This window comes from Orbicella franksi, chromosome 1 (assembly GCF_964199315.1).
Source record: "Orbicella franksi chromosome 1, jaOrbFran1.1, whole genome shotgun sequence".
NCBI classification, from domain to species: Eukaryota; Metazoa; Cnidaria; class Anthozoa; order Scleractinia; family Merulinidae; genus Orbicella; species Orbicella franksi.
Genome location: NC_138145.1, coordinates 32,085,716 through 32,101,318, shown reverse-complemented (window position 1 = coordinate 32,101,318; position 15,603 = coordinate 32,085,716). Strand labels below are relative to the sequence as shown.

At 37.3% G+C, this 15,603-nt stretch overlaps 1 protein-coding gene across 1 annotated transcript in view; it reads right to left on the bottom strand.

The window, feature by feature from the left end:
- Positions 1 to 15,595, bottom strand: part of LOC145479226 (conserved oligomeric Golgi complex subunit 1-like) — a 111,561-nt gene extending 95,966 nt beyond the window's left edge. The window contains exons 1-7 of the mRNA XM_081457534.1: positions 15,416 to 15,595; positions 15,261 to 15,345; positions 13,596 to 13,640; positions 12,781 to 12,847; positions 9,363 to 9,469; positions 9,101 to 9,173; positions 8,795 to 8,914 (exon numbers count right to left, since the gene is read on the bottom strand). Coding sequence (XP_081313660.1) covers positions 8,795 to 8,914; positions 9,101 to 9,173; positions 9,363 to 9,469; positions 12,781 to 12,847; positions 13,596 to 13,640; positions 15,261 to 15,345; positions 15,416 to 15,500 — 582 coding nt within the window. The 5' untranslated portion in view covers positions 15,501 to 15,595. The remainder of the gene's footprint in view (positions 1 to 8,794; positions 8,915 to 9,100; positions 9,174 to 9,362; positions 9,470 to 12,780; positions 12,848 to 13,595; positions 13,641 to 15,260; positions 15,346 to 15,415) is intronic.
- Between the last annotated feature and the right edge of the window lie 8 nt (positions 15,596 to 15,603).

The window sequence follows — 15,603 nt, the reverse complement described above, 5'->3', positions numbered from 1 at the left end:
TCTGTGTGCATTGTTTTCACTAGCTCCCATCTCCAAGGGTAGGCTCCTCTCTGGCTCTATCACTTGTGACTCACTAGCACTTCCACCATTTACAAACTGATCTCCTTGCATACCCAATTGTATGTTTTCTGACAGCCGTCAATACCATACCGACTATTTTGAACACATCGCCCTCCCTTGTGATTTCTTCCAAGGCAACAATAACACAGTCTTAGCTGTTTAGCCTTTTGCGAATGACTTTGCACATCCATGTTCTTAAACTCTTCGCAACTTCACACTGGATGATCTTTCTTACAAAGTGGACAATTTGGCCAAACAGGCTTTCCTGAATCACTTGTCCAATGAAAGAATGTGTGTGAGTTATCTATTCGTTTTCCTGTCAGCCCACATAGTGTCTCTGCCACAACAGTCTGGAATTCAGCTTCTTGTATGATCCACTCACGAAGTGTCTCAACACATTCCACTTTTTTCTGCTCAAACACCCATTTGATGTAATTAGCAAGCATGGTACAAGTCATTTACTTTGTACCTTCGTGTACAAGGGCCCATTGCCAAGTTCCTCTTTTCTTCCGGCCTCTTTCAGATTTATGACAATCACGTCCATTAAGTCTGCCAACCTGTCTTGGTCCTTGGCGTTTCCAGGACAAATTGGTCAGAACTGGCTAAATTCCTTTACTGCAAATTGATCTGACGACGTTGACCGCCAAATTTTCTCTCCAATCTGCTCTTGGCCCCTTCATAGGCCTCGGCCGAATGTCCTAAGCTCTCAACTGCTGCCAACGCTTCTCCAGATAGGTACTTCTTTAGCTGCAACAATTTATACTCTGTGGTGGCTGGCGCTTTGTCCACACAAACGATAAATGCTGCCTTCCAGCTCCCATAGACTGCTTCTCTCCACTAACTACTGGAATAGAAACCCACGTCAATTGTTTCCACACGTCTCTCCCCAAGTTCATGTTTCAGTGATTCTTCAACAGTCTTCTCCTCCTCTTGTGGCTTAACATCCCTTTTTGGTGGGCTTGGAGGCGACAACTCGAGCTCCTCATCTATGGCACCTTTGAGCTTCAAATATTTCTCTTTGCAATCTCCTTTTGCACGGGCTAATTCCTCCTTCACCTCTCTAACTTCGGCTACCATTTCTTTTTGACAATGGGCATGTTCTTCCTACATTTTCTTTTGAGCATGCTAGACAGATTCTTCTTTTTCTATGTTTTTCACATAATTGCTCCTCAAGTTCGGTCACGTGCTGGCCAGCTTTTGTTTCTTGTGAATGCAAACGGTAGTATCGAAAACGAAGACCGAAGACCCCTATGAAAATGAAGACCCGCTACAAAGACTAAGACCCCCTACGAAAACGAAGACCCTTTTATTTTTTTATAACTCTTCTCAGCCAAAATTGATGAATCAGTTATCTTTCAATTGCACAAAGTCTTGCTTGTAGTAAGTCTACTTTTTTATCTGGAATAACAGCAGTTCATCTAGGAATAAACAATATCTTTCAATTGCATGAAGTCTTGCTTGAAGTAAGTCTATTTTTTATCCGGAATAACAACAGTTGATCTAGGAATAAAAAATATCTTTCAATAGCACAAAGTCAAGTCATGACCTATCAACTGGAATATCAATCAAATACTACTGCAAACGTAAAGGTTCTTCTTTGTGACAAGTTTGGACTAAAGAAACTGGAGCAAGAACAAACCACTTATACTAAACTCATTTGGAATAAAAATGTGTTACTACATAATCAAGAGTTCATCTAGAAATAAACATCAACAAGGATTCGCAATCTATCAACTGGAATTAATCAATCAAATATTAACGTAAACGTAACGGCTCCCCTTTGTAACGAGTTTGGACTAAAGAAACTGGAAAAGTCCAAAAACTGCAAAATTACAAACCACTGCAATTTAAACGTGCCAGGTGGACATCTTAGAACCCACGCGTGTATAAATTTGACAGCAGCAGCTCAAAGGTTTGTGTGGAATATTTGACTGCAGGAAACGTCACTCAAAATGATTTGCACCAATGAAATATCCACTGCGTTTAATGTGTTACTTACATCGCAATTTTTTTTTTCTCCCCATCAATCTAAGGTTCATTTTCCCGTGTATTGAACACCAGTTTGTTCAATGTCAACATTCCCATGCGTTATTTGATGCTTACCTCCACCCAACAGTGAACATGACATAACTGACACCCAGTCATGTTACTCCAATCGAAAGTCATACACTATTGTAACTTTGAAATGCCGGGTCTTCATTTTCAAGGTCTTCATTTTCGATACTACAAATGCAAATTATGTAATTTCCTGGAAAACTCCCAACGCTTGACTGGATAATTCATCCTTATTGGCGTCCAAATATTCTTGTAGACTTTCTTGGGCCTTACAGAATTCTTTCTCAATTTCCTCAAGTTCGTGGCTTGTTTTCTTAAGGGCATACCGATCTCTAGCTTCCGAATACAACACAGCCAACAATGTCAAATCTTCAACAACATTCTCTTGGGCTTTTTTTCTCAACGCTCTTATTTCACGGTTACTCGCCAGACCATCTTCTAATCAATCTGCCAGCTGATCTTTTCGTCTTATGAAAAGCGATTTCGAATTGGCTTTCTTGATCTTTAGCTCTTCTATTTTATCTGCAATTTCATCTTGGGTATCTTTGCCATCGTCTGTGCCCTTCCCTTGGTCGTGGCACTTCTTCTTCTTCTTCGAATTTGGTGGCATTTTCTTGAATTTGCCGAATTTCCCCAACGTGAACCTCATTCTGCTACCAGCATGGTTCTAAGTTAAGGTTACCGTAAACCTTTGCGGTTTGTCGATATTCCTATTGGTTGTTTTGGAAAATTTCTGTCAAGTTTGATGTCCAAAAATACAGCGACACGTTTTACGACAAAGGCCATTGCAGGAGATCAATTTTGAAAAACGCAAATCCCCCACACGGTTTTGATGATTGATGCCTCGTGAATGATATAATGCAGTAGCTTTGTTGATGCAGTCGAGTTTGATACCTGATAAATTCGCTCAATGGAACGTCGGTCATTTCGCGCTTTTAGGTCGCGCTCACCTTATGATTGAAAAAAATTGAGGCAAAACAATTTTTACCGAATAGAGCATTCTATAACCTTTGCATTGATATATAATTTGTCGTGGTTGTCTTTAAGACAGCGCAGTAATATTTTTTTCACTAGGCACACCCACGAAGGTTTTCGGTAACCTTAAACCATTTATTGGAACTTGAAATGAACAGCAACCTCTACGACAAATTACGACCCTAAATAGGGAGACAATCTCAGATAGTGCAGAGTGCAATTTACGGCTCTGATACAGTAGTCACAGAGGTCCTTACCCATGCCGTTCTCCCTTGGCAGTCACCTAGGCCTTTTCCCCTTGCAGAATATGAGCAGACAAAAACTTAATAAGACATAATCTTAGCATTGTGTAAGTTTCATGTTTGTATTTTCTTTCAAGGCCCAAAAATAACTTACAATCACTGTTTGTCAAGACGGCTTTGAATTTTATGATGATGTTTTACGCTGAGTTTCAGTCATTTTAAATTCAATAATACGCAGAAGTGGCAAATATGACAATTTTATTTTTCATTGCAATGTATGTGAGTTGATACTTTTGTTTTTCTCGCCGAGCTATGCAACATGATACCCTTGTTTCCTCAAAAATATAAGAAAGATGTGCATTTTTTTACTTACTGCTGGAGATAAATGGAATGAAGCTAAATATCTCACAACAAATCGAAGAGGAATGATTTTGCAAATTTTCAGTTCACACAAAAACGAGAACTAAACTTATTATCAAATAGTCATGTCCAGTCGCACAATAGTTCGTCCTTATTCAGGTCAAACTGAAATACAATGTTATCGATTAATACAACTGAGGGGCATTTCAATGAGAAGTACTGAAAGTGGAGATCATTACTTGGTCGAAATTATAATTATCCTACATCGGTGAGAGAGTCACCTCAAAGACTGATGAAATTAATTGGCGGTTTCATTAAGTGCCACAGAGTCTGCAGCAATATTTGCGAAGTTTCTTGTGTCACAGATTTATTAGTTTTATATGTAACTAACGTGGGAAAGTTTCAGCTGAATATGAACTTTTTGATCCCTTCATAGATGAGGAATAGACAAGCCGCTAACAAGAAGCATTCTTTATTTGAACCCTGACAAACACACGATAGTTATAAAACAGCAGCCAAAATTTCTGGAATCGAGCTAGGGGTGATTCCAGATAATACGCAGTCACAGTAGCGTTATTTGCACTAAACTAGTGAGACAATCTCAGATAGTGCAGAGCGCAATTGATAACTCTGGTACAGTAGTCCCATAAGTACTCACCCCTGCTCGGTTCACTTCTGGTTTGTGTCTACCTTGGTAGTCTGCTGCGGCTTTTCCCCTTTGCAGTGTGTATGTTTCAAGGTTGTATTTTCATTCAAGGTCCAAAAATTATGCACAAATTAATTACTACTGGTGTTTTACGTTGATTTCGTTCATTTTAAATTCAATAATACACTGAAGCAGCAAACATGACAATTTAGCTCTTCACGCCATTTTTGTAACTTGATACTTTTGTTTTCCTTGCAAAGGCATGTAATATGAAACCCTTGTTTTCTCCAAAACATATGGAAGATAAATGAAAGAAAGTTAAATATCTGATGTAGTGATGAAGAAACGGAACAGAAACTATGTTGTTTTACTAAAAATGCAAATTTTTACGGATGAACAAGAACAAATTTAATTATCAAATAGTGACGAAATACTACTTTCTTTTACTGTTGCCACCTTTGTTGTTAACAATAAAACAATTCAAAATTAACACACAACGATATTAGTGGCTGAAAAGCATTTCAACGAAAAGTATTGAAAATAAACAGCGCTACTTGGCCGATATGAATGAGTCTCCTCAAAGACTGATTAAATTAATTTGCGCTTTCATTACGTGCCACGGCACCTGCAGCAATATTTAAGCATTTTCCTGGTTTCTTTGTTACAAATTTACAATTTGCGGAGTATTAAAGCCACTAACTTGGGAACTTTTTGGTCTCTCTTACAGACACAATTAAGGCAAGAAATAAACAAGCCACTAAGGAGAAGCAGTACATTTGAACCCTGAAAAGCACACTATTGTAGATTGAAAACAGCAGATGATATTTGTTGAACCGACCTGTGTGTAATTCTAAAAGCTACGCAGCCACAGTAACGTGTCACTTTTGCAATAAAAAGGGACAATTGGCGCTACCTGAAAAATAACTGCCGTCTTTGGTCACATGACATGATATATAAAATACCGCGTGGAAAGATAGTGTATAACACTAAGAACGCATGCGTCTTACATGTTGAGCTCTACCATAAGGAAAACCACTCAACATTTGTGCGTGATTCCGTATGCAATGTGTCCTTCACCTAATATAGAAGCCATGAACGCTAACTAATCTACGCATGTGTTTAGGACAAATTAGTTTTGTTCTAAGGAGAATGGTACCACAAGGAGAGCGAGGGGTTGCCTGAAACAAATATATAGCTTTGCGATGTTCACTGCTAAGTGACAGCGATGGAATGTGTTTTACGTAGAGTACAGATGTACCTTTCCCACCCTACCCCCACCAGTTCCTTGCCTCTAGACTAATTAATTAATTGAAATTAATTACTTAAACAAACATTAAAGTTTACACCTTAGCGCCATAATGCCTTAGTTCCTTAGCGGCAGGCAGCTCCCATAACCATCCCAATAGTGCACTCTGCACTAAAAAGGGAGAACTGACATTACCTGAAATACAGCTGCTATCCCCGGTCAAAATAGTCCAGTTCTGGCTCTCTCTCTGTCAAGCAATGCAACGGTAGCACTGCATGACAGAGAGAGGGCCAGAACTGGACACTGAAGGCTAAATTATCTGCACATGCATTTCAAGCAAATTGATTTTATTCTTAAGATAATAGCACCACTAGGATAGCAAGAGATTTGCGAAAACATGTATAGGTTTGAAATCAAACATTTAAAAAAGACGACACGCCATTTAAATTTGTAAGACATGTTTCGGATACTCAGTATCAGTAAACATCCTTTAACTGAAGATGGATACTGAGTATCTGAAACATGTCTTACAAATTTAAATGGTGAGTCGTCTTTTTTAAATGTTTGATTTCAATCTTACTGCTACAAAAATTTGGCGATATATAGGTTTGTGATGTTATCATAGAAGTAACGTAAGTATGATACATTTTACGTAGTAAACAGAGGTTGCTACTCCACCCCCTTACCACAATGCTAATTAATTAAACAAACATTAAAGTTTACGCCTTATTGTGTTAGGGCCTTATAACCTTAGTGCCTTACCAAACAGCAGCCCCCTAAACCATCCCAATAGTGCACTCTATACTAAAAACTAGTAAACAACATCTCCACGAGCAGGGCTCGAGACTAACTTTTCAGCTTGCTAGCCCAGTGGCTAGTGACAGGTTTGATTCGTTAGCCAAAAAAAATTTTTCACTAGCCAGACACAGACATTTGCAAACATAGGCATCAATGTTATAATCATGGGCGTCGCTCAACAATTAGGCTCGATTTCAGTCGCTCTCTCAACAACGAAAACAAAGTTTTCGCTTCCGGGAGACAGTGGGTCTAAAACACAGGTCATGGGTCATTGTTTTACCAATACTGAACAACCCTAACCCCTTCCTAATGCTACCCTTAGGCCTAAATACTACACTAAGACAATGTTTAGGCTTAAGGTTAGTATTAGTAAAGGTTTAAGGTTGTTTCAGTATTGGTAAAAACAATAATAACCAGTGACCCATGACCTGTGTTTTAGACCTGCCATCCGTGAGAAATTCTCACAGTACTTCACAACTCGCCGCCAAAAAACATTCCTTTCTTTCAAAATGTTGATTCACGATTTCTCATGAACACAACAATTCATTCCATCTTAACTTAATTTACAAGTTGCAAACATAAGCATCAATATTATATAGGCATCATTCAAATTTTCAAACTGCGAATTTTTTAATTTTTTGAAAGTGTACATGACCTCCAGATGCTGCGCGCATAAAACATGATCCCTCGAGTTCCGCACAATTTCACACAACTAATCATTAGCGGCAAGCAGTTCATTTGTCGTTCGTCGTTTTTTACAAACAAACAAAAAAGTCAATCATTCTTTCGCATTAGTTGTTGTTTGGGCCAATGAATTATATATGATATTTATTACAGCCAATGTTTTAAATTCTGTATGCTTTGACTCAATTTCGATTTGAGAAAAATTTGAAATTAACTTTTAATTGGTTTCCTCTGGGCCTCCAGTGCTCACAAATTTTCATTTTCACTAGCCAAAATGGCTAATAAAGGCCCTCTCTCGTTGCTCACGGGACGAAATGACTCAAAGGGAAAGTACAGATACTTATTTAGTGGCTTTTGATAGGTAGAAAACTGCAGTGCTAAAATTAGCATCTTTGTAAAGAAATAAATCGAAAAACAAAATACTACTTTGGTCAATAACATAGTACGTAAGTTTGATACAATCATTCTTGCTATAGAGACAACTAAGAAACTCTAATAGGATTTCTTTGCCACCCTTCCAAACAAAAAATATGTGTTTCTTTAATTTTTTCATCTTTTTAATTTTTTTTTTATTTTTTAACTTTTTTTATACATTGGGGGGCCATATGGTTAGCACTAATCACACGGCCCCCAAAACAACACGACAATAAGATGTACATTAAGGCATTATTACAAAATTCCAATAACCTTCCAAGCAGATGGGCTTAAAGGGTAGAGCGTAGAGTGTAGATCAAAGACAGTAGCTGGTAGAATGTAGAGAGTAGAGCCTAGATGGGCTTAGAGGATAGACGGTAGATGGTAGAGTGTAGAGCGTAGATCGAAGAGAGTAGCTAGTAGAACGTAGCACACAGATGGACTTAGAGCATAGATGGTAGATCGTAGAGCATAGATTGACGAGAGTAACTGGAAGAACGTAGAGAGTAGAATGTAGATGGTGCAACATATAGCATGGAGCGTAGAGCGTAGAGGGTAAACTCAATACAGAATTGTATATTAAAAAGATTATTAAAATACTGTAAACCGTAACAACACTAAACATTCCCCATGCACTTTAATATTTGCTACAATGACTGTAAGCCTCTACGCCCGTACATAGAACCGTAAAGCGTAGAGCGCAGATGGTTGAGGGTAAACTCAATACAGAATTTTAAATTGAAAACGACTAAAACACTGTAAGCCATAAATAACACTTAAATAACACTTTAATATACTGTATATGAGATATATGTGAGGAATACACGTATGCTAAAATTTGAAATCAAATGTTGCCAAATAGGCAGGTAACCATAGTAACAATACACAACTACGGTAAAAGCTATGAAGTGGGAGGTAATGTATCTTTCCAACATGTAGGAGGAGACTGATGACGAAAGCGTAGAGTCGTAGAGCTCTACAAAAATTTCTACACCAAACCAAGCTTCATAAAACGGGTGCCAGTTGCATTTTACAGGTAAATCAGAGCAAAACATAACCACAAAAATCCACGCAAAAAAGGAGGACAGCTCAACAATGTGACATCCTCATGTTTTTTGTGGTGCAATGCCCTCTGGTAAAAAGTGGCGCAATGCACTCTGGTTAAATGCAATGCATTCTGGTAAAAAGTGAAGAATTCGAAAATTCGTACCCCCTTCTATATATTCTTCTTAAATTCTGATTATGTTGCTGCTCGCTCACTACGCTCGCTCCACAGCAACAATTATATAATGCTTTGAAGAAAACTGAACCCACCAGTAGTTTAGGTGCAGAGGTGTCGCCAGTATCAATGTGAAGAATGCTAACAATATGATGAGAGAACAGGTACAACTGAGCTGCTTTTAAAAACTGTTTTCTTTCCAATGCACTCCATACCTGTTGAGAACAAAAATTTATCATTAGCAAAAAGTGCTTAGTATACCAAATAAGTTCATTGTTCAGACTTTTTATCTTTCATTAAAATTCTTTCCTTTTACAATTTCCACAACAAGCTAAATCTAACATAAATCTCTAAACATTGTTAAAAATAACTTAATACAACATTAACACCAATGAAAGTACCTTTTCTGGAGTATCTACCAACAGCTTCATTTGAGAGGCAATAGCATAGAAACCACTTTTAGACTGTGAAGGACTAAAAACAAGAGACAACATTATAATTTTAAGGACTAAGTTTCTTTGTGTACTTTGTGTATATATTATACAGGTATCTACTAAACTGATCCTGACTCATTTGACTCTTAGTGCACCTTCCCACTCCCAAAGCAGGTGATAATAACACAAACTGTTATATTTTGACAAGTGTAGTATGTTTTAACCTTACCCCTTGTCAGCTGTTTTGGTTCCCTGGGTACCACCCACCCCATGGCATCTGTGAGATAAATGAAGGTCCTTACACTGCTTCTGAATATCATGGACAAAGTGCATCACCTGGTAATGACAACAATAGAATTGAATCTACACCAGTGTCAATTAAGAGCAGACATAACTGAAAAAAAAAGATAAGATCAAAGTAAAGGTATTTTGGCTGTCTAACATGACTAGTTTTAGAACAAATTGATAGAGAGTTTCATGTTCAGTTTGATGGCATTCTTAAGATCAAAGTGACTGTTCGGCATGTCATTTTAAATCAAAGTGGCTATGAGCCACTCAACTTGGAAAATGGATCGTCTGTAAACAGTGACAATTTTGATGCCACTGACTTGAGGCTTTAATCCATAGCCCACTGGCATTGTTTAGAAATAGTGCAAAATGTGACAGTAAGAGAATACACAAGGAGATGTAACACTGTTGAAAACATTCCTGAAGTTATTGGTCCAAGAGACCGAGTTATCTTCGTCCAAGAGACCTAGACAATTATAACGAAAGTACTGCTTCTTGTCCGATCACCAAAGCAAGTGAAAATTTTCATTTTTATTCCTCTCATTTTTTTTGTTCTTTATTTTCCCAGCCAGTATTGGTGATTTTCTTTTCACTCTTTGTTACCTTTTCTCATCTTAGAAATTAAAACTAGTTTACCAAAATGGCACAAAATGCTGCTGAAGGGATGAAGGATGTAAGGAGTGTCAATGCAGAGCAGGGTTGTTCCCATACAGAACGCAGGATCGTCTGTAACAGTAACAAACTGGTTCATTTAACTTCTCGAATTACAGCACTCAGGCCTCATTACATTTTCATTGTTCTCACCACTACAACTTTGAAAATAATATTATTTTCCAAGTTAAAAATAGGTCCACATTGCATACATGTGTAGGCTTAGTGTCCTATGGCATAATTGAATTTTGACAGCTATAAGTAATGGAATATAGACATTGTAGCAGAGCTCCTGTGCGCCGAAGGCACGCAAGCGGAGCCCCATACCTTATAAAATTTGGTAACTCATCGATCTGAAAAATTTTGGTTGTCACGAGACTGTCCATACAGTACATCTGTACACTAATACCTTGAAAACTAAGAGAGTAGCACCATTACCATAGCTACATCTTTGATTTTGGGCGTCCACGCCATTATTAATTGACAGCTGTCACAACAAGCTATCCGCTGAGCAGTATCACGTGACTATATCGCAGGCTCAGGTTTAGAGCTCATCGAGGTTGCGTATTTTTTTAAAGTTGACCACTGACCAGTTACTGGTTACAGATTGGATCACGGGCTCAAGTCACGTTATTTCTCTGGGGGAGAAGGAAGGAGTACTCGCAAAGGCAAAATTTTGGCATAAATTAACCCCTGGCGCGTTGTTGACTTTTCTTCTGACATATTCCTTGTACAATTGTCTCTTGGAAAGTCCCTGGTATATTGCGTATGTAATTTCTACAATCTTGGTTAGGCTTGTTAGGTATAGTTTGTTAGAATTTAACTGGAAAAAATAGCAAAACCACAAGCTGAACAATTACATGCTCACAATTGATCATTTTTTGAGTTTCTGATCCAAGAAAAAATAATCCTCTTTTTCCTTTATCATCAGTTATTGCAATCAGGGGCTCTGCTTTTAGGCTTGGCTAAATCTATAATATTAGCAGATCATTTGTGCAAACCAAAGCAACACTTCATTCCTTACAATGCGATATGGACTCCTTTGCTTTCATGAAATGGTTATGAAAGCCAATCCTTGGCCGGTTCAACCGAGATTTCTGTACTAACTTTTGATCTTGATAAGGAACAGCAGGGTGACTGTAAACACAGTTTAAGTATTTTAAACAGTGCAAGTAGATTGCAAGTGCAAGGCAGTCTTTCAGTTTCTGAAAATTTCTGACAATACCTGACAGTATGTCTCACTTTGTAGTGCTGCCCACTTCAATCAGTTCAAACCGATATAAATGTTGGCTAGCAAGATACTGGCTTGCGAGAGTACAACGACTCCTTTCAATATGTGAGACAACCCGCACCAAACATTTAGGCTGATAAATTTTAGCTTGCAAAAGCATACCAGGCCTAGTGTAACCTGGAAATTATTTGTGTTTTATTAACACTAATGAGAGATGTCACAGGTTTAGGCTTGGTGTACATGTATATATAAGATCTATAGATATTTCATATTTTACTATTACACTTTTATTCAATTTTATTTATATGACTGATATCCAACTAGTTTGTTCTCTTATTTTATCATTATCTTTGTCATGCATTTTATACATGAGCCCCTGGCTGGATACCCAGGGCAACCTCTTCTTATGGCTGACACTAATAAATTGATTGTTGATTGTTTGTTGCTGCACTAAAGACAAGCAGAGTCTGGATATATGTTGGCTTGCCTGCGCAAAACAAATCCCATTATGGGCACCTGAAGGAATAATGAACGAAAGCTATTAATAAAGAATACAACTGCAATCAACAATTTCAAAGCTTACACAAAATTAGGAAGCTGAATCTTCGATAAATGCAATTAACAAGACATGCAATTAAGCATAAGCTTATTAAAATACGAAATTACCACCTTGAAGGATACAAAGACAGATTTTTGATACATGCAAGCAGACAAAGTACTGCATCTCAAAACAAGCTACATGCATAAAGGGAAAATAACTTACCTTGGTAATTGAAAGCTGAAAACTCTCGAAACCGATAAATGGTACACAAAAGCAAGGATAACATGATGGAGGCAGAAAATCCACACAAACAGGCCAACTAGCACCCAATCTTCTCATCTACAGGCTCTAAACTAGTGCCCCATCATCTTAGTGCAATTCCTTTCGATCAGGTGACTTTTGTAGACCAACACACTTCTCAGCTGCCAATTTATTGTGAGCTTCACCCACACAACAAAATGATTCAAATTTGAACTGTACAGCATTACACCTGTAACTTGATAGATGCACCTTATCTGTGCTATGTAAAATGAAGAATGCAAATGCTATCACCATAATTTTTTGCTTGCTCTGGGCACATTCAAAATTACAGAGAAAATTTTTGTGGTTCCTCTTATTATGTGAAATACATATAAAAGAACTGAATCATGCTGTTAGCTGTGAGTTGACTGAGTTGTCCATGTACTTGTGAGTTTAGGGAGTACTCTCCCCAAACTATTACATACATCTTACCTCCAAACATGCAAGTTAAGCATGAACCAATTCTTGAATTTAGAAGGAATGCTTAAATGGTGAAAACCCTAGACTATAATCTAATAAATTCCCCAGTTCATAGTGGAGCAAACTTTAGAAGGCACTGCTCAGTTTATTGATGAACTTTAAAACGAAGTACTTTTCCTCTAACACCAGTGAGCATAGTTTTATACACTTAAATACCTGACCAGCACAAGTCTTCATATCTGTAACAGTATCAGCAGCATCAATAAGGTCACGGTATCTTTCTCTGAAAAAGCAAGGCAAAGTTATACATGTAGGTTAAATACTTTTAAAGTACACTCAGCAAAACTACTCAATTCAACCATAACTAAGCCTATTAAGTAAACTTTTACAGCTGATGTCATTCCTTCAGGAAGAATAAGCCTCAAAATAGAATGCATAATAGTCTTCCCCATCCATATAATTTCAAAGAAGACTTTGGTGGCACAAGAGCAGAAAAGGCAAAATAGTTGTAACTTCTCACTTACCAATTTTTTTTTATTTTTGTTAATTAAAAATAGAGAAAATCAGTAAAGGAAGTGACATATGAAAAGAAAAGGGAGTACGAGAGTAAACTGCAGGTGAAGTTAACACAACCAGTACCAAGCCCAATATTGGCTTAATATGTTTCTCCTTTAGTGAACATGCTTGATGGATGATGTGATGAGACATTGAGACAAAAATTACGTGCACAGTAAGGATATGAAGAAACAATGGCGCTAACATCTTGAACAGCACCTTACAGCATCTGTGTGTGTTATTTATACTTATGCTTGTGCTTGTGCACAAGTGAAAACCAGCCTTAAAAATATTTGCAAGAAATCAAGTTTCCTTGTAAAATGAAAGATGTCAGCTGTTTTCAGAATTTGCAAGTTACCCTCATCGCTACCTATCTCAATCAATTTCTGCAAGTTTGTGTTCCTTCGCAATTACATGTTCAAGAACTTCAGTACAGTATACAGTGTATGAAGGAAGCTTATAATCTGTATGCCTACCCAACCATGATGCGTAGATCTTCTTTTTTTCTTTCAATATCACCCCTAAGAATAAAATTAATTAGATTGAGTGTAGATCCTCTTAACAACAATAATAATAATAATAATAATAATGATGATCATAATGATAATTATAATAATAAGAATCAATTTAGAAATACACGAGACAAGAAAAATAAGTGATAGAAACCGACATTTCAGTGCATCTTGCACCATTATCAAGGTTACACAATTAATGATAAAAAGCGGTTTGTGAGGAGGCTAAGCTGAAGTGAATTTGCATAACAGTGCTAAGTTAATTACATGAATAGCACGAAGAGAATCAGACTGTACATTCAGTGCTGGTTTAAGATCTTGAATACACAGCATTTCATTAACAAGGCAGTTAAATTCGTACCCAGGTACACAAAGGGCCACCTTCACACACACGTTGAGGGACACCGTCAAAAGGCATCATCTGTTTACAAGCATTATGCCAATGAATACAACACTGCTGTTCCGAACAATTTCTTAGCACACTTCAATGTAATCAAGAGATGCACGAACAAATTCATGTAATTAACTTGCCGACGCCCATGACTTATTTATTACTAACATGATTTTATTGTTTTATCACTTTGGTATCCAATTACGTGTGCTTTAATGGCTACCTTCTTAATGTTTCCTACAGGTTTTTAAACTTATGGAAAGTGCTACTGACATTTTTGCTCAAAAGGAGTTCTCTAAAGACTTTTTAATTTCAAAATTTGTTATAGATACGATTGATTTGTAATTGGACCTTGTGTCGTACAATTCAGAGAGTAATCATGCTCATAACTTTAAATCAGCCCTGTGCTTTGTGCTCTCCCAATTTTGAAATTGCTTACGCAATGACTCCCTGAATTGTACTCCACTCAGTCCAATTACTATCGCTAATAATAATAATAATAATAATAATAATAATAACAACAATAACAATAACAATAATAATAATAATATCGCTTTGATGAGCCACACAATGTTTTTAAAGTTCTTTTTTTAATGAAGACAATACATGCTTCGGATAAGACATCATCCATCGTCAGTTGCACAGTGAGAAATAAAATGAAAATATGCAATAAATAGTATAACAAAGTGAGATATTAACAAGAATAATTAAGGATATGCAATATCTTATCTCATGCTGCTACGAATTCAAAGCCTTAACAATAACAATAATAATAATAATAATAATAATAATAACAATAACAATAACAATCAAATAAGTAAAGCTTGAGGGAATACCTTCAACACAAAAATTAGCAAAAACAAACCTACACATTTACTTGACAGTGACATCCGACAATGTGCAAATGCTATTTATTAATCTCACTAACTTTCATTGAAAATAATAACAATAACAATATTTAGAGGGGGTAACACCAAAGATGTGTCTAACCTGGAAGCAGTAATTTTAAACTCCAATGACGCATGGCTTTTGGGCGATGTAAAGATTGATCAAACTGAGACTATCTACCCCAAGCCCTCAACTGAGGGGTGTCGATCAACTATATCGGACTACACCGAATAATAGATCTCAGGTGTTAACCTTCGTGCTTCCTGGCCAAATATGTCCCATCGTGACTTCTAATTATTGACTAGTATACTACAAATGTGTTCAACACTTTAATGCTGTCACGTAATAACCTTGTTTTGTGTTCCACAGCTCGGATCTCTTCAACAGTGTGACTTGAAAAGAGTACATCGCTGTCCATTTCAGCATCCCAAGCAACTAATTGACAAAGAATAACAAACGTTATGTGCGAGGAAAAGAATTAAACTTAAAAATTTGGTCAACTAACTTGATTGAGAATGCCTTTGACGTGGCGACAAAGGAGATGTTTGCGGTTTCTTAGGAGATTTTGGACTAGGTGGACCGGACGCCATCTTGGTATCTTGGTTCAGTTCAGACTCACTCTTTTATCGCGGGCGCAAACCGGTCGGGGAGATCGAAGTACAACCTTCCCAGTCCTTCGCTCTTCCTCGTAAC